The 18924-nt window shown below is 48.4% G+C and overlaps 1 protein-coding gene across 3 annotated transcripts in view; it reads left to right on the forward strand.

Annotated features, from left to right (window-relative positions):
- Window positions 1–3115: 3115 nt before the first annotated feature.
- The window catches only part of SACM1L (SAC1 like phosphatidylinositide phosphatase), a 543139-nt gene continuing 527330 nt past the window's right edge, over window positions 3116–18924 (forward strand). Inside the window, exon 1 of one of the 3 annotated variants that reach the window (XM_075315019.1) lies at window positions 3116–3271. In XM_075315019.1, coding sequence (XP_075171134.1) covers window positions 3243–3271 — 29 coding nt within the window. In that variant the 5' untranslated portion in view covers window positions 3116–3242. The remainder of the gene's footprint in view (window positions 3272–18924) is intronic. The other 2 variants (XM_075315018.1, XM_075315020.1) reach the window with 2 other exon arrangements.

Below are 18924 nucleotides of genomic sequence, written 5' to 3' on the forward strand. Positions count from 1 at the left end.
GGTCCAGTTTTTGCCGCATGCGGCAGATTAAGGCTACTTTCACACATCCGGTTTGAGCACTGCGGCTCAATCCGGCTGTGGAACCTATGCAACGGATGCGGCGAAAACACCGCATCCTTTGCATAAGTTTTTACATGCGTCCCGTCCGTTTTTTGCCGGTTGCGGCACGCTACTGAGCATGCGCAGTGGAAGAAACCGTATGCGGCGGCCGGATGCGGTTTTTTCCGCATCCGGCGTCTATAGGCATGCATTGAAAAACACGCCGCAGCGGCCGGATGCGGCGCGATGCGGTTTTTTTGCCGGAGCAAAAAACGTTGCAGGCAACGTTCCATCCGGCCGCGGTATCGGCTAAATCTGCCGCATGCGGCAAAAACCGGACCGAATGCAAGCCCATAGTCTATGCAAAAAAAACCCGCAACCGGCGGCAAAAAAAACAGTTGCGGTTTTTCTGCAGAGCGCCGTATTGTGCCGCAGAGCAAAAACCGGATGTGTGAAAGTAGCCTAGCCAATGCCGCGGCCGGATGGAACGTTGCCTGCAACGTTTTTTGCTCCGGCAAAAAAAACGCATCGCGCCGCATCCGGCCGCTGCGGCGCATTTTTCAATGCATGCCTATGGACGCCGGATGCGGCGCTATGCGGAAAAAAACCCCGCATCCGGCCTCCGCATGCGGTTTCTTCCACTGCGCATGCTCAGTAGCGTGCCGCAGTGGAAAAAAACGGACGGGCCGCATGGGAAAAACTTAGGCTACTTTCACACATCAGGTTTTTGCCATCAGGTACAATCCGGAAAAAAACGGGTAAATCGGATCTGGTACCGCATCCGGTTTATCCCCATAGACTTGCATTGTAACCGGATTGTACCTGATGGCTTTGCGTTGCATCCGTTTTTTTCCGGATGCGGCAAAATTTATCAAAGCGGCGGCCGGAGGCAACGTGTCTTGCAACGTTTTTTTGTCCGGCAAAAAAAAACGCATCACGCCGGATCCGGCGTGATACGGCGTGTTTTACAATGAAAGCCTATGGACGCCGGATCCGGCGCAATGCGGTAAAAAATGGATGAGGCTACCGGATCCATTTTTGTAAACTGCGCATGCACCAAATTAGTTAAAAAAGCTGATCCTTCAAAAAAACGGACAAACCGGATGCAAAAACGGATGCAAACCGTATCCACCGGATCCGGTTTTGTACGCATCCGGCATAACGGATCCGTTAAAAACCGGATCCGGTGGATACGGTTTTACATTTTTTTGCCGGATCCTTTGGATCAGGAAAAAAAAGGATTGTGCCTGAATGCAGAAAACTGATGTGTGAAAGTAGCCTTATGCAAAGGATGCGGTGTTTTCGCCGCATCCGTTGCATAGGTTTTAGGGTACTTTCACACATCCGGATTTTTGCTCTGCGGCACAATACGGCGTTCTGCAGAAAAACCGCAACCGGCTTTTGTAACGCCGATTGCGGTTTTTTTTGCATTGACTTACATTAGTGCCGCATTGTGCCGTAGGGGCTTGCGTTCGGTCCGGTTTTTGCCGCATGCGGCAGATTTAGGCTACTTTCACACATCAGTTTTCTGTATTCAGGCACAGTCCTTTTTTTTCCTGATCCAACGGATCCTGAAAAAAAAGTGAAAACCGTATCCACCGGATCCGTTTTTTTAACGGATCCGTTATGCCGGATCCGTTAAAAAACGGATCCGGTGGATACGGTTTGCATCCGTTTTTGCATCCTTTTCGTCCGGTTTTTGGCTGGATCCGTTTTGTTAATTACATTGGTGCATGCGCAGTTAACAAAAACGGATCCGGCGGCCGCATCCGTTTTTTACCGCATTACGCCGGATCCGGCGTCCATAGGCTTCTATTGTAAAACACGCCGTATCGCGCCGGATCCGGCGCGATGCGTTTTTTTTGCCGGACAAAAAAACGTTGCAAGCTACGTTGCCTCCGGCCGCCGCATTTATTTATTTTGCCGCATCCGGAAAAAAACGGATGCACCGCAAAGCCATCCGGTACAATCCGGTAACAATGCAAGTCTATGGGGAAAAAACGGATGCGGTACTGGATCCGTTTTACCCGTTTTTTTCCGGATTGAACCTGATGGCAAAAAACTGATGTGTGAAAGTAGCCTTAGGCTACTTTCACACATCCGGTTTGAGCCCTGCGGCTCAATCCGGCTGTGAAAACTATGCAACGGATGCGGTGAAAACACCGCATCCTTTGCATAAGTTTTTACATGCGGCCGGTCCGTTTTTTTTCCGGTTGCGGCATGCTACTGAGCATGCGCAGTGGAAAATACCGCATGCGGCGACCGGATGCGTTTTTTTCCGCATCGCGCCGCATCCGGCCTCCATAGGGATGCATTGAAAATGCGCCGCAGCGGCCGGATGCGGCGCGATGCGGTGTTTTTTGCCGGAGCAAAAAACGTTGCAGGGTACGTTCGATCCGGCCGCCGCATCGGCTAAATCTGCCGCATGCGGCAAAAACCGGACCGAACGCAAGCCCCTACGGCACAATGCGGCACTAATGTAAGTCAATGCAAAAAAAAACCGCAATCGGCGTTACAAAAGCCGGTTGCGGTTTTTCTGCAGAACGCCGTATTGTGCCGCAGAGCAAAAATCCGGATGTGTGAAAGTACCCTTAGCCGATGCGGCGGCCGGATCGAACGTACCCTGCAACGTTTTTTGCTCCGGCAAAAAACACCGCATCGCGCCGCATCCGGCCGCTGCGGCGCATTTTTCAATGCATCCCTATGGAGGCCGGATGCGGCGCGATGCGGAAAAAAAACGCATCCGGTCGCCGCATGCGGTATTTTCCACTGCGCATGCTCAGTAGCATGCCGCAACCGGAAAAAACCGGACCGGCCGCATGTAAAAACGTATGCAAAGGATGCGGTGTTTTCACCGCATCCGTTGCATAGTTTTCACAGCCGGATTGAGCCGCAGGGCTCAAACCGGATGTGTGAAAGTAGCCTTACAGCCGGGTTGAGCCGCAGAGCTCAAACCAGATGTGTGAAAGTAGCCCGCTAGTTTTCTGCGTTTTCCACTTCGCTTCCTGACTACATTTGATCCCAACTGCAACCCGTCAGCAGCCACATACGCGCAGTCCTCGCCGACCGCCGTAGGACTGAGTGGTAGGAGAGCTACGTAAGCGGAAGTCTCCGCACAGAATGTGACTTGCGCATACCAGGCCATTCACAGACTGCGCCTGATACTCGCCGGTGAATTACTGAAGTTACACGGCCTGTGGAGCATGGCGCTGATCTATGGAAACCTGAAGCTGTGAGTAGTCGTAGGCGCTCGTGTCGTGCAGCCTGTGCTTACTATTGAAATATACGACCGGCTGTGACTGCCGCTTCCCCGTACATCGGTGGTGCCATTAGATGTCAGACACCAGCAGATAACAATCTATTCAGACATTCTCCTTGTGTCATGTACAGTCCTCACAGGGGAGGTTCTGTTACCGCAAGACTACGAGCTCAATTGTGGCTGAAGGACAGCAACGCTAATATGCCCTTTGTTTCTGCTGGGAACCTGGCGCGCTGTAGCTGACGCATTGAAGCTGGCGCGCTGTAGCTGGTGCACTGTAACTGACGCATTGAAGCTGGCGCGCTGTAGCTGGTGCACTGTAACTGACGCATTGAAGCTGGCGCGCTGTAGCTGACGCATTGAAGCTGGCGCGCTGTAGCTGGTGCACTGTAACTGACGCATTGAAGCTGGCGCGCTGTAGCTGGTGCACTGTAACTGACGCATTGAAGCTGGCACGCTGTAGCTGACGCATTGAAGCTGGCACGCTGTAGCTGGTGCGCTGTAACTGACACATTGTAGCTGACGCGCTGTAGCTGGTGCACTGTAACTGACGCATTGAAGCTGGCGCGCTCTAGCTGACGCATTGAAGCTGGCACGCTGTAGCTGGTGCATTGTAGCTGACGCGCTGTAGCTGGTGCACTGTAACTGACGCATTGAAGCTGGCACGCTGTAGCTGATGCATTGAAGCTGGCGCGCTGTAGCTGACGCATTGAAGCTGGCACGCTGTAGCTGACGCATTGAAGCTGGCGCGCTGTAGCTGACGCATTGAAGCTGGCGCGCTGTAGCTGACGCATTGAAGCTGGCGCGCTGTAGCTGACGCATTGAAGCTGGCGCGCTGTAGCTGGTGCGCTGTAACTGACACATTGTAGCTGACGCGCTGTAGCTGGTGCACTGTAGCTGACGCATTGAAGCTGGCGTGCTGTAGCTGACGCATTGAAGCTGGCGCGCTGTAGCTGATGCGCTGTAGCTGGTGCACTGTAGCTGACGCATTGAAGCTGGCGCGCTGTAGCTGACGCATTGAAGCTGGCGCGCTGTAGCTGACGCATTGAAGCTGGCGCGCTGTAGCTGACGCGCTGTAGCTGACACATTTGTTTACTCCAAGTCCTTTTGTATTAAAGGGAATCAATCACTAGGTTTTTGCTCCCCCTTCTGAGAGCAGCATAATTTAGAGACGGAGACTGATTTCAGCCAAAGTTCAGTGATATATTGTTTGACCAAGGCGGTTGTGTGGATGTTGTTCATCGTTTGCAGGGTGTCAAACGTATCAATATGTCTGCTGCGTTCCAAACGACGAACAGTATTTTGAAAATTAACGATAGGTTGAAAATCGCTGATCACTAACACATTTGTGATTGTTCGGAGTCGCACGTAGGTGTCACATGCAACAACGTTGCTAACGATGCCGTATGTGCGTCACGGAAACCGTGACCCCGCCGACATATCGTCAGATAAATCATAGCGTGTAACGTCGGCTTAAGTTTCACTTATTGAGTTGTTTGCTGTCATTTTGATAAAATCAATGTTTTCTCTGCTGCAGATCTAGCAGATTTACAGAGCTCATGAATTTGCTGGACTACCTGGCAGCAGGCCAAGTAGTCCTCTAATGATGATCTACTGCTGATTAAGCAGTGATTATATCAAAACTACACTAAGCAGCCCAGTAAGTGACACATCGCTGGAATCAGGGTCTCTGCCCCTACATTATGCTGCTCTTGGGTTAGGTGGCAAACACCTGGGGACAGATTCCCTTTAAAGGGAACCTTTTCAACAGTTTTTTTGGCCTATAAGCTGCGGCCACCACCACCGGGGTCTTATACACAGCATTCTAACATGCTGTATAGAAGAGCCCAGGCCGTTGTGACAACATAAAAAACACTTTATAATCCATACCTAACAGTCACTCGGTTGGCCATATGGGCGTCTCCGTTCTCTGGTGCCGGAGCTGCTTCTTTCGGCCATCTTCCTCCTCCTTCTTCTGTAGCTGGGGTGCCATGACGTGTCCGACGTCATCCACACTCGCCGGGTCCTGAGCTGGGCAGATCAAAGTATTGTAGTGCGCCTGCGCAGGACCGGCGAGTGTGTATGATGTAGACACGTCATGCACACAGGCATCAGAAAGAGGCTGAAGATGGCCGAAAGAGGCGGCACCGGAGAACGGAGACACCCATGTGGCCAACAGCGCGACCGTTAGGTATACGCCAAAAAAGTGGTTCCCTTTAAAAGGGAACCTGTCAGGTCAAAAAAGCGTTCTGACCTACAAGCAGGAGCCTGTGTGTGCTATTAACCCCTTCCTACCTATCCCTGTGTTGTTAATTTGTGTAATATGAAAGTAATAAAATGTTTTATTACTTTCATATGTCCTATGTGAATGACAGGTTGTCTAGTCCCATGGATGTCGCATCGCCCTGTTGCCGTGATACCATGGATTTACATCAGCGACGTGACCGTCGCTACTTCAGAATCTTGTGTTTGTGCGCGCACGCTTACCATTCTTGCCGTCTCATCCTGGTGTTTGCTGGTCGGCTTCTGACGCGCACTGCACATGCTCAGAAGACTCCTGCGGTTCCGGTCATGTGCAGTGTGCATCAGAAGCCGAGAAGCAAGCGCCAGGATGAGGCGGCGAGAATGGTAAGCGCGCACGCGCAATATTCTGAAGGAGCAGACGTGACGTCGCTCATGTAAATCCATGGTATCACGCCCACAGGGCGATGCGACGCCCCTGGAGCTAGAGACCTGCTCATTTACATTGGGAATCTTTAAGTAATAAAATGTATTTTATTACTTTCATTTTACACAATATTACAACACAGGGATGGGTAGGAAGGGGTACTAGCTCACACAGGCTCCTGCTTGTAGGTTAGAACGCTTTTTTGACCTGACAGGTTCCCTTTACGTTATGATAGAACCAGGGCCGGCCTTAGCCTGAATGGCGCCCTGTGCAAAACTGCCCTTTGATGCCCCCCCCACCCCCTACTGATTTTGTATCCAGGAAACAAACGAGGACCAGAGGCAATTTTTTTTATATCCTAAGAAAATTGATTTCTTCAAATGTACAATAAAGTCCTCCAGATTTGTGCTGGAGAATCTGATTCTCAATCCACATTAATTCCACCACATCTGAAATTATTGTTATTGGGGTCTTCTCATCTCGTACATGCTGTATGCCTGTATACTACACTTATGGATGGTACATATGGATCCCCCCCAATGGGGCGCACATGTATCTGCACAATGAGGCGCTGCCACTCTTTGTGGACAGATGGTATAAATTCCTATACACTTAGAGCGGCGCAGGTCGTGGTCCCATTGGTGGGATCAACATCTACTATACAAATCCTGAGGAAAAATGTACCAGATGATAGCAGACAAGGCACCATAGAGCCAGCGTCCGATGCTGCGTGTACTCCGGACCAAAAAGTCCAAAATACAGATGTTAAAGGGGAATGTACGAAATTAGAAAAAAATCTTTGCTTTCTACATAATAAAGAGTCCTCAGGTTATGTGTCGCTGTCTCTCAGCTCCAATGACCTGAACAGACGGAGGTGCAGCACCACGTACACATCATGAGGGAGAGGCACGGTGTATGGAAGAACTACGGCATATATATTGTAATCCCTTTATTAACCAGACTGGGCACACCCCATTTGGCAATGCTGCAAATAATTTTGTTGGAAAATTTGTAAGATAAATCCACACAGAATAATGTAATATTCTCTAGAACTTCATAATGCACACCTCAGCTGCTGCAGAACCTCAAAATACACACCTCAGATGCTATAAAACCTCCATTATACACATCTTTATACAACACTACAATCTCTGCAGCTCTCGAATCAGCTGCCCCCCTCACACACACCAAAACCCGCACAATCAACAGGCAACCCTGGCACACAAGGCAGACTAAAGAACTAAGACGGGCTTCCAGAATTGCTGAGCGCAGATGGAAGAGGTCTCATTCCACTGAGCACTTCATTGCATATAAAGAGTCCCTCACCACTTTCAAGTCCACACTCACTGCTGCAAAACAAACCTACTTCTCATCCCTCATATCTTCTTTCTCTCACAACCCTAAACAGCTATTCAACACTTTCAATTCTCTCCTCCGTCCTCCGGCACCACCTCCCTCTCCTCTCCTCTCAGCTGAAGACTTTGCCTCTTTCTTCAAGCGGAAGATTGACAACATCAGAGCAAGCTTTGGCCCACAATCCCCACAGCCCCTCATCATAGCTACTCATCCCTCTTCCTCCAAATCCAGCTTCTCCACCATGACAGAAAACAATCTCTCCACTCTACTCTCAAGATCACATCTAACCACCTGTGCACTGGACCCGCTCCCATCGCACCTCATCCCCCAACATCACCGCAGTCCTCATCCCAGCCCTAACCCATCTCTTCAACCTATCACTAGCAAGTGGTGTATTCCCTTCATGCTTTAAACATGCCTCTATTACACCCATCCTCAAAAAGCCCTCCCTTGACCCATCCTCTGTGTCAAACTATCGCCCCATATCCCTTCTCCCCTACGCCTCAAAACTACTGGAACAGCATGTCCATCTTGAATTGTCCTCATACCTCTCATCCTGCTCCCTCTTTGACCGGCTTCAATCTGGCTTCCGACCACATTATTCTACCGAAACTGCCCTAACCAAAGTCACCAATGATCTACTAACCGCCAAAGCCAAGCGACACTACTCTATCCTCCTCCTCCTGGACCTGTCCTCTGCCTTCGACACAGTAGACCATTCCCTCCTACTACAGATTCTCTCATCTCTGGGCATCACAGACTTGGCCCTATCTTGGATCTCCTCATACCTAACCGACCGAACTTTCAGTGTCTCCCATTCTCACACCACTTCCTCATCTCGCCCCCTATCTGTCGGTGTCCCTCAAGGCTCAGTTCTTGGACCCCTGCTGTTCTCCATCTACACCTTCGGCCTGGGACAGCTCATAGAGTCCCACGGCTTCCAGTATCATCTCTATGCCGATGACACACAGATCTACCTCTCTGGACCTGACATTACCTCTCTACTAACCAAAATACCACAATGTCTGTCTGCTATTTCATCCTTCTCTGCACGATTCCTAAAACTTAACATGGACAAAACAGAGTTTATTGTCTTTCCTCCTCCTCACTCATCTCCTCCAACAAGCCTTTCCATCAAACTTGATGGTTGCTCACTCACCCCAGTCTCACAAGCTCGTTGCCTTGGCGTGACCCTCGACTCTGCTCTATCCTTCAAGCCACACATCCAAGCCCTCTTCAACTCATGCAGATTATAACTCAAAAATATCTCCCGGATCCGTGCTTTCCTTAACCAAGAATCTGCAAAAACATTTAGTGCATGCCCTCATCTCCCGCCTCGACTACTGCAACCTCCTGCTCTCTGGCCTCCCTTCCAACACTCTTACACCCCTCCAATCTATCCTAAATTCTGCGGCCCGCTTAATCCACCTCTCCCCTCGCTACTCCCCAGCCTCGCCACTCTGCCAATCCCTTCACCGGCTTCCCATCGCCCAATGACTCCAGTTCAAAACATTAACCATGACATACAAAGCCATGCACAACCTGTCTCCTCCCTACATCTGTGACCTAGTCTCCCGGTACCTACCTGCACGCAACCTTTCTATCCTCACAAGATCTCCTTCTCTGCTCCTCTCTTATCTCCTCTTCCCACAATCGTGTACAAGATTTCTCCCGTGCATCCCCCATACTCTGCAACGCTCTACCTCAGCACATCAGACTCTCCACTACCGTGGAAAGCTTCAAGAGGAACCTCAAGACCCACCTCTTCTAACAAGCCTACAATAGCCCTCAGTCCAGGAGACCACTGCACAACCAGCTCTGTCCTCACCTATTGTACCATCACCCATTCCCTGTAGACTGTGAGCCCTCGCGGGCAGGGTCCTCTCTCCTCCTATACCAGTCTGTCTTGTACTGTTAATGATTGTTGTACGTATACCCTCTTTCACTTTGTAAAGCGCCATGGAATAAATGGCGCTATAATAATTAATAATAATAATAATCTTAGCTACTGCAAAATCTCATAATTCACCTCAGTTGCTTCAGAACCCCATAATACACACCTCAGCTGCTGCAGAACCCCATAATACACACCTCAGCTGCTGCAGAACCCCATAATACACACCTCAGCTGCTGCAGAACCCCATAATACACACCTCAGCTGCTGCAGAACCCCATAATACACACCTCAGCTGCTGCAGAACCCCATAATACACATCTCAGCTGCTGCAGGACCTCATAATACACCTCAGCTGCTGACGATGCATTACATTGATATAATGGTGTTCATAACAACATTAAGGCTAAGTTCACACAGGACATCTTTTGTAACATTTTTGAGGTCACAAAGATGCCCCTGCATGCATTTCCTCCTCCCAGCAAAGTCTATGGGATTTCTCTTTTGCTGTCCACATTGCGCATCTTTTGTTGGCTGCGTTATTGAAGATGCAGCTGTCAATTCTTTTTGCGTTTTCGTTTTTGAACCCTTCCAGTCAATAGATTAGACTTAAAAACTGCATTGGGCAAAACGCGGTAATGTGTCAAAAACACATTGCATTTTTTTATGCATTTTTGGTGCATTCTTGTGACAAAAACGCTGCATATTTGTGGTAAGAAAAAAGATGCCCCGTGTGAACATACCCTAAACCATTCCATGTGATGTGCAGACGGCAGTGACGCCATGTAACATATGAGACTCCACTGTTATTTTCTACCAGGTGAGGAATCTGACAGCTGATTCCCCTGCACGACCCCCGAGTGGAAGGAATCCGGCACTGGCTCCATTATTGCAGTCGTGTATATTTTACTCTGATGCTTCCACATTTCAGATAAAACACAATTTTGTCTCTGGCCGGGGACTATGCAGTCAGATAAGGAGCCCGGTGCCCAATGGCTTTTCCCTGCTCTGCTGCCCTGGACTGACCGGTGTCTCCCCTGTGTCTGACATTCTGCGCATTGACGGGTCGAACCCCCAAAATGTGTAATATACACTGTTAGGCTATGTGCGCACGTTGCGTACATTCACTGCAGAATTTTCTGCAGCGATCTGAAGAGCACACGTGCGCTTTAAATCGCTGCAGAAATGTCCGTAGTGAAAAAAAAAAGCCGATTCCATGCGCTCTGCCTGCAGCTCCTGCCATAGACAGAGAAGGAGCTGCCGGCAAAGCGCACGGAAGAAGTGACATGTCACTTCTTAGAACGTAGCGCTTCGGCAGTAGCCGAAGCGCTGCGCTCTAAAACGCCACGTGCATACGGCCCTTGCACAATCTCCATAGACTGTGCAGGGGACGCAGGACGCATGCAGTTACGCTGCGCTACAAAGCGCAGCGTAACTGCATGTATTTACGCAACGTGCGCACATAGCCTAAGGATTTAATTTGCCAATGAAATCACTCACAAGTGATTTGCAGACTGGGGGTCATCTACTGAATGACGTCTCCTCCTGCTTCTCTCATTGTTATAATTTTCAATTTGAGAGAAACAGGAGACGTCATTCAGCAGATGACCACACATTGCAAATCGCATGTGAGTGATCAGGTGACAACTACTCGAATCAGCAAGTGAAATCCTAACAGAGCGCATATTACACACCTTTAGGATATGGCAGATCAATATTCAGAATTCCATTCCATTACACACTATACGTGACAGGTACAGGGCCTATGTAGGGTGTATAATCTAATATATAAAGCTGTCTGTGTGTGTGTGTGTCCATCCAATAAAGGAATCCGCACCGTCACATTTACATTCACGAAATATTACACAGACTCCTCATGTGACTCAGGGAACGTCACAGACTATGTTTTGATGAGAAATTTTAACCCTGCACTTTACAGCTATTCGTCGCAAAAACCTGCTTACACTAAAATCAATGGCGCTGGGAACTACAGGTCATAAGAGCTGTAATTGGTTGCTATAGGCAACAAAGGACATTCTTTTAAGACAGGTAATGTGTCAGATATGATGTCAATAGAGACAAACACAAACAGCGACAGACGCGCACACACACAGAGTCTGATACAGAGACCCACACGGACACACCCACACGGACACACCCACACGGACACACCCACACGGACACACCCACACGGACACACCCACACGGACACACCCACACGGACACACCCACACATAGAATCACAGAGAAGAGACACACAGAGACAAAGAGAGAGACACACACACACAGAGACTGATAAAGAGACACACAGAGGCACAGAGAAAGAGACTGAAACACAGGCATAGACACACAGACACAGGGACACACAGAGGCACACATACAGAGACAAAGACATGAACACAGAAACACAGACACAGACAGAGACGCACACACACTATCCTGGGCACCACCAGGTACTACAGCTAGTAAATATATATGTATCTATTACCCCCTACACATGCTCTGCACCCACTCTGGCCGCAGCTGCAGGGCCTACTGGCATCATGTACCAGGCTCCCCCTGATGTCATTACACATATCCAGGGCCCACAGCTGCAGAGCAAGGGCGAAGCAGAGAGCCAGTAGCCAACTGCTCCTCAATGGTGTTCAACCATGCATCCGAGAAAATAGCAATGGCCCCCATCACTGACAGGCCAAGTCATTTTGCCACTGCGTAAATTACACAATATACATGACACAGATACTATGAAAAAGATAGATGGATGCAGGGTCGGACTGGGGTGTCTGGGGTCCACAGGAGGAGTTAACTCTAGAGGCCACAGAACTTATATGCAAATCGCTGCAGGAGCCCCCACACAGCCTCCTATGCACAGCAGGAGCCCCCACACAGCCTCCTATGCACAGCAGGAGCCCCCACACAGCCTCCTATGCACAGCAGGAGCCCCCACACAGCCTCCTATGCACAGCAGGAGCCCCCACACAGCCTCCTATGCACAGCAGGAGCCCCCACACAGCCTCCTATGCACAGCAGGAGCCCCCACACAGCCTCCTATGCACAGCAGGAGCCCCCACACAGCCTCCTATGCACAGCAGGAGCCCCCACACAGCCTCCTATGCACAGCAGGAGCCCCCACACAGCCCATATAGACATAAAAAAAATTATACTCACCTAATCCTGATTCCCAGCACCGCAGCCTCCATCTTCTCTTCTATGGTGGCCTGCGGAGGCAGCGCGATGCAATGATGTCACTGCAGTGCCCTTGTGGATATACGGTCTCCTAAGACACAGGTCTGCAGCGGTCTGTGGCTTAGGAGAAGGGCAGTGATAGAGCAGGGAGCTCTGTGCTCTGTCATAGGGTTGAACTGTATCAGGGTGATGCCGACATAGTTCAGTGCGGTGGTTGCAGAAGATTCGGGGCTCCGGCCAAGAAGTTCTGGGTTGGAGCTCTGGATCTTTGATGCCAGTGGTGCCCCTGCCGGCGGGTCCCTTTTATGTTCAGTTAGGCTGGTTTCACACTTTTTTTTTGCTGAGCGGCACAATACGGCGCTTTGCAGAAAAAACGCAACCGTCTTTTTTTGCCGCCGGTTGCGGTTTTTCCGCATATACTTGCATTAGCGCCGTATTGTGCCACATGTGTCCGTTTTTTGCCAAATGCGGCATATTTAGCCCATGCGGTGGCCGGATGGAACATTGCCTGGCATGGTTTTTTTTTTTGTGAGGCGCTGGATCCGGCGTAATGCGGCACGATTTACAATGCAAGCCTATGGCCGCCGGGTGCGTTTTTTTTTACACTGCACATGCTCAGTATCAAGCCGCATCTGTCAAAAAACGGACGGGCCGCAAGGAAAAACTTATGCAACGGATCCGTTTTTTTTTCGCTGCATCGGTTTTTGAGCTGGATTGAGCCGCACTGCAAAAAACTGATGTGTGAAAGCAACCTTAAGGTCCAGTCACACTAAGCAACTTACCAGCGATCCCAACAACGATAGGGATCGCTGGTAAGTTGCTAGGAGGTTGCTGGTGAGATGTCACACTGCAACGCTCCAGCGATCCCACCAGCAACCTGACCTGGCAGGGATCGCTGGAGCATCGCTACACGAGTTGCTGGTGAGCTCACCAGCAACCAGTGACCAGCCCCCAGCGCCGCGTGGAAGATGCTGCGCTTGGTAACTAAGGTAAATATCGGGAAACCAACCCGATATTTACCTTGGTTACCAGCTCACGCAGCTACACGTGCAGAGAGCAGGGAGCAGCGCACACTGAGCGCTGGCTCCCTGCTCTCCTAGTTACAGCACACATAGGGTTAATTACCCGATGTGTGCTGCAGCTAAATGTGCACAGAGCAGGGAGCAGCGCACAATGCTTAGCGCTGGCTCCCTGCTCTCCTAGTACAGCACACATGGGGTTAATTGCCCGATGTGTGCTGCAGCTAAATGTGCACAGAGCAGGGAGCAGCGCACACTGAGCGCTGGCTCCTTGCTCTCCTAGTTACAGCACACATCGGGTTAATTAACCCGATGTGTCCTGCAGCTACATGTGCACAGAGCAGGAGCCGGCACTGACAGTGAGAGCGGGGGAGGCTGGTATCATAGGTAAATATCGGGTAACCAAGGACAGGGCTTCTTGGTTACCCGATGTTTACATTAGTTACCAGCCTCAGCAGAAGCTGGCTCCCTGCTGCCTGCACATTTAGTTGTTGCTGTCTCGCTGTCACACACAGCGATCTGTGCTTCACAGCAGGACAGCAACAACTAAAAAATGGCCCAGGACATTAAGCAACAACCAACGACCTTACAGCAGGGGCCAGGTTGTTGCTGGATGTCACACACAGCAACATCGCTAGCAACGTCACAAAAGTTGTTCGTTAGCAGCGATGTTGCTAGCGATGTTGCTTAGTGTGACGGGGCCTTTAGAGAGCTTTCTGGGGCATTGACTGGTGTCTGTGTACCAGACTGACGCTGCATAGATGATAGGCAAATAGATATCAGACAGACAAATAATAGAAAGATAGATAATAGAGATACATAGATATAGACAGATATATAATAGAGAGTTAGGCAGACAGATAATAGATAAGATAGATAATTGAGATATATAGACAGATATATAATAGCAAGATAGGTAGATAGACAGACAGACATTGCACAGTATATAGGACACACACATGTTATACATAACACACACACAGCACATAATACATTACAGATGACACACAGCATGTTATACTCAGTCACTTCCTGGGCTGCAGGAGTTCAGTGTGGCTTTTGTCTGCCCCTCCCCCTCTCTATGGTAAAGACAGGAGAGAGGACACAGAGCGGAGAGCAGGTAAGGGCGCCCCCTGCTGGAGGCTTTGCAGAGCGGGAGGGGACCAGACGCAGGGCACAGTGGAGGGGGAGGGGCACTCCCTGCTGGAGGCTGTGCACCTAAGGAGCAGCAAAGTGAAAGTAAACAGCTGCTCCCTGGGCGCCCCCTCTGCTGTCTGCTTGCCGGCGCCCTGTGCGACCGCACAACTCGCACATGCCTAAAGCCGGCTATGGATAGAACTTTCTAGCTTATGGTGGTGTATACTCCCAGCAGGTGGTGCTTATTTTGTAGCTTCCTTATTTCTACTCCTGCTATCACCTCTCATTGAAGTGAGGAGGGTGCAAAAGTTGCACAATTAGTACATGTTCACTTTGTTTTTTCCCTTTGGATTTTGCTGCTTAATCCTGGCTTATTCTTAATCAAGATCCGGGTGAAAAGCTGCTACTATTCTAATACTACTCTATCTTTTGTATTGTCATGTTTTTCTGATGAAGTTTCCAGAAAAAAACCCCAAAAAACACTTCAGTAGCAGCACTGGGATCAGGTCCGCTGAGTAGGACCATTTCTGCTTGTAGACCTCACAAGTCCATGGCAGAACTACCATGGATTGCACAGCAGTTATATATATATACTAGAAGGTGGCCCGATTCTACGCATCGGGTATTCTAGAATTTACGTATTGTGTAGTTAATGTATAATTTTTGTTATATATATATATATATATATATATATATATATATAATGTTGTTGTGTGTAGTTACCAAGTGTTTGTGTAGGGGCTGTACATGTTCTGGGTGTAGCGGGGGGTGAGAGTGGTGTTGTTTGTGTGTCGTTATTTGTGGAGCGCTGTGTGTCTGTATCGTTGTGTATGTGTGTTGCGCGGTTTGTGTGGGTGTGTGTGTTTGTTTTGGGGGGAGGTATGTTTTGTGCAATGTGTTTGTTGTGCGGTATGTGCGTATATTTGTGTGTGCCGCGGTGTTTGTGTTGAGTCTGAGTCTGAGTGTGAGTCTGAGTGTGAGTCTGAGTGTGAGTCTGAGTGTGAGTCTGAGTGTGAGTCTGAGTGTGAGTCTGAGTGTGAGTCGCGGCTAATCCGTGCGGGGGAGGAGCCGAGGCAAGGCGAGCGGCCAATCCGTGCGGGGGGGCGGGGCCATGGCGAGCCCAGCGGCCAATCAGCTTTGTGTCACCGTAAGGACACAATTTTGGAGCATGACAGACAGACAGACAGACTAAGGCAATTATATATATATAGATATATATTTTTTTTTTTCCAAGTTTATTAATTCTGTGTGTACATGCTAGAGGCGTACAAGGGGGGTTGCTGGTCGGAGGAAGGCTTAACATCTAGGTTGGCTCCTAATCTGGTTTACTGTAAACATGTTTACAATTATGGTGGTGCACCCTAATCATGGGCATAAGAAACCTCCGCAGATGACCATGCTTTTGCTGAAAATAAATGACTATACCAAGACCAATACCAATATTGCCACCATATAATGGTAAATACCAATCCTGCAGTACATATAACATTACAGTACAGTTATAGATAATCTCTTACAACTGATGTTCCTTCCTTCCCGTTTTTCCATCTGGCCCAGACTGACATTATGACTTCTTCCAGGCACAACTTGTCTGCTGAATTTACAATAAAGACACATTTGGCTTTTCACATTTCTAGCACCATCCCCATCTATTCCCATTGGGAAGAAAAATCTAGCTCCGAGAGTAAAATCTCAAGGCTTTCATGGCCAAAAATATTAAAATCCAGGGTACATAATACAAGGTGCATAAAAGGGGAAATTATAGATCCCAATGAGGAGGTTCAATCCATGGACTGGAGGTAGCGATGTGAAATACATTTCAGACTGAGCATCCTTTGTCATTAGCTGACTACTTTTTCTCTACCCATATGTTGCCAACTGCACAAACTCCTCCGTCCAACTGTCACCCGAAGGCCGGAGTTCCACTTGCGTATGACTCGTAAGAGTCTCGCATTAGTATCACCCGGCACGGCTGGACGCTCTCCGGACACTAGCGCCTCAGCTTCATGGAAATACATGTAGCCGACCCCGCCTGTCTGGAGAGTGTGCGGCCGTGCCAGGTGATACCGATGAGAGACTCACGCAAGTCATACCCTACCCTAATGCTGACCAACTGCCCCAATTACTTCACCTGCAATGTGGCACAAAAACAGCGCTCCTCTTAGTGCCCAACATAATGCCTGTTACAAAGGGGTATGCTTCCTTTGTGTCCTCTAGATGGAAAAATTTCCTCCTAGAAAATATTAATGCCCTATGCAAGTGCCCTAGAAAAAAGAGCTCATGTTTTTCCCCCTAGAACGAAATAATGCCCCATGTGCACTCAAAATACTGAGTGCACCTATAACAATAATGCTTCTTAAATGCGATTAAAAAATTGTTTAAAAGAACTGAAGTCCTCAGTGGTTGATACCTTTAATGGCTAACTGAAAAGATGGTAATAATAGCAAGCTTTCGAGACTACTCAGGTCTCTTCATCAGGCATGGTATAACACAAAATCTGAAGTCACATATTTTATACACAACAGGACATAGAATAGTGCCATAAAAAAAAACAAGTTATATGAAACAGAACTGTTGTGGCCATAAATATTGCTGCAGTTCAGTGTGAAAGTTTTATTGTCCTCTGATTGGGGTCTGGTCCAGGGCTGTGACGCGCTCGGATGGTCAGAGGAGCACATCTCTTAACTGATGTAAAAAGACATATATCTACAGGAGACTGGGACTGCAATGGGAAGCAAAATGGCACCACAATATGCAAATCTTTTCATGGCCAAGCTTGAGAGTGACTTTATCCTCTTGTCTTATCAGGCCTCTGGCCTACTACTGTTACATTGACGATATTTTAATCATCTGGACAGAGTCTGAGCAGCAGCTGAAGACCTTCCATGAGCAATTTAATCAGTTTCATCCCACCATCAACCTAACACTCAACTACTCCTGCACGGAAATCAACTTCTTGGACACCATCATTAAACTACGGAACAATGAAATAGAGACATCCCTGTACAAGAAGCCAATTGACCGTCCAACATACCTGAAATGGGACAGTTTTCATCCAAAACGCATAAACTCTATTGTATACAGCCAGGCTATCAGGTACAATCGGATATGTTCCAGATAGACAATCACCTTGAGGGCCTCAAAGACTTTTTTTTTTTTTATTCAATAGATTTTTATTGATTTTCAGAGTATTAAAGTACAGAAAGAAAAACATTAAAGAGATGTGATTAGTCACTTACACAATGAGATTTGGTATATCAATTTGGAAGGAATTTGGTTTAGTACAGTGTTAACATTCCGACATGTTGTTTCACCAGAATTATTAGTGGTAGCAAATCCCCAAATCAGGGAGTAACATAAACAAAAAGAAAAATAATATTTTGTATATTCAAGCATGTATACATGTGATTTATCAACTTTGATCTCCCTACATGGGGAACTCTTATTCCCAAAAGAAAGAAGAACATTTGAAATAGGGAAAGAGGAGGAGTAAGTTATAAAGTAAGGGGAGATGAGGAGAAGAAGAAGAAACACAGGGCATTGCACTTTGTCAGGATTTGCCGGTATAGAGAAGAGGATAAGAACGCCTCCCAATAAAACCAAGTCTTGGAAACTATATCTGTCTTTTTGAGAGCACGCAATCAGAGACTCCATACGGTAAGTTGTAGCCACCTCTGAAAACCACTCCTCCATGGACGGGGGGTCCAGCGATCTCCAGTGTCTGGGGATCACTGTTTTCGCAGCCTGCAGTAGGTGTTTGAGCAATGATTTTTTTATACTTGGATTTGGACATGGGGAACATGTATAGCAGGATTGCTTCCGGCGACGGCGGGATTGAGATTCCCATCGTCTCCAGAATAGCCCTGAGAACTCCTTTCCAAAAGGCGCTCAGGGTCGGGCACGACCACCATATGTGCGACATCGTTCCCACCTCTGCTCCACAACGCCAGCATATATCCGGAACCCCTGGAAACCATTTATTTAATGTAATTGGAACCCTATACCACCTTGATATGATCTTATAACTTGTCTCCTGTGATTTAGATGCTATAACTGATTTGTGTGAGAGGGAAAAACATTTATCCCATTGGGTTTTCGTGAAGGTTTTCTGTAATTCTGATTCCTAAGCTTTGCAAAATGGGGGATGTGAGAGGAGGTCTTTTTCAAAGAGCAATTTGTATATGACCGAGGTCGTGTGTGGAATAATAGATTTTTGTAAGGCAAAGAGATTCAAATGTTGACAGGGGGCGTATTAGTGTTTCTCAGGGATTGATGCAAAAAAGTGCTGGAGCTGATTGTATTCAAATTCGTGGCGTGGGTTGGGAGGATTGTCACCTAGGATCGTGTTGATTGGCAACAACACCCC

This window comes from Anomaloglossus baeobatrachus, chromosome 6 (assembly GCF_048569485.1).
Source record: "Anomaloglossus baeobatrachus isolate aAnoBae1 chromosome 6, aAnoBae1.hap1, whole genome shotgun sequence".
In the NCBI taxonomy this organism is placed as follows: domain Eukaryota; kingdom Metazoa; phylum Chordata; class Amphibia; order Anura; family Aromobatidae; genus Anomaloglossus; species Anomaloglossus baeobatrachus.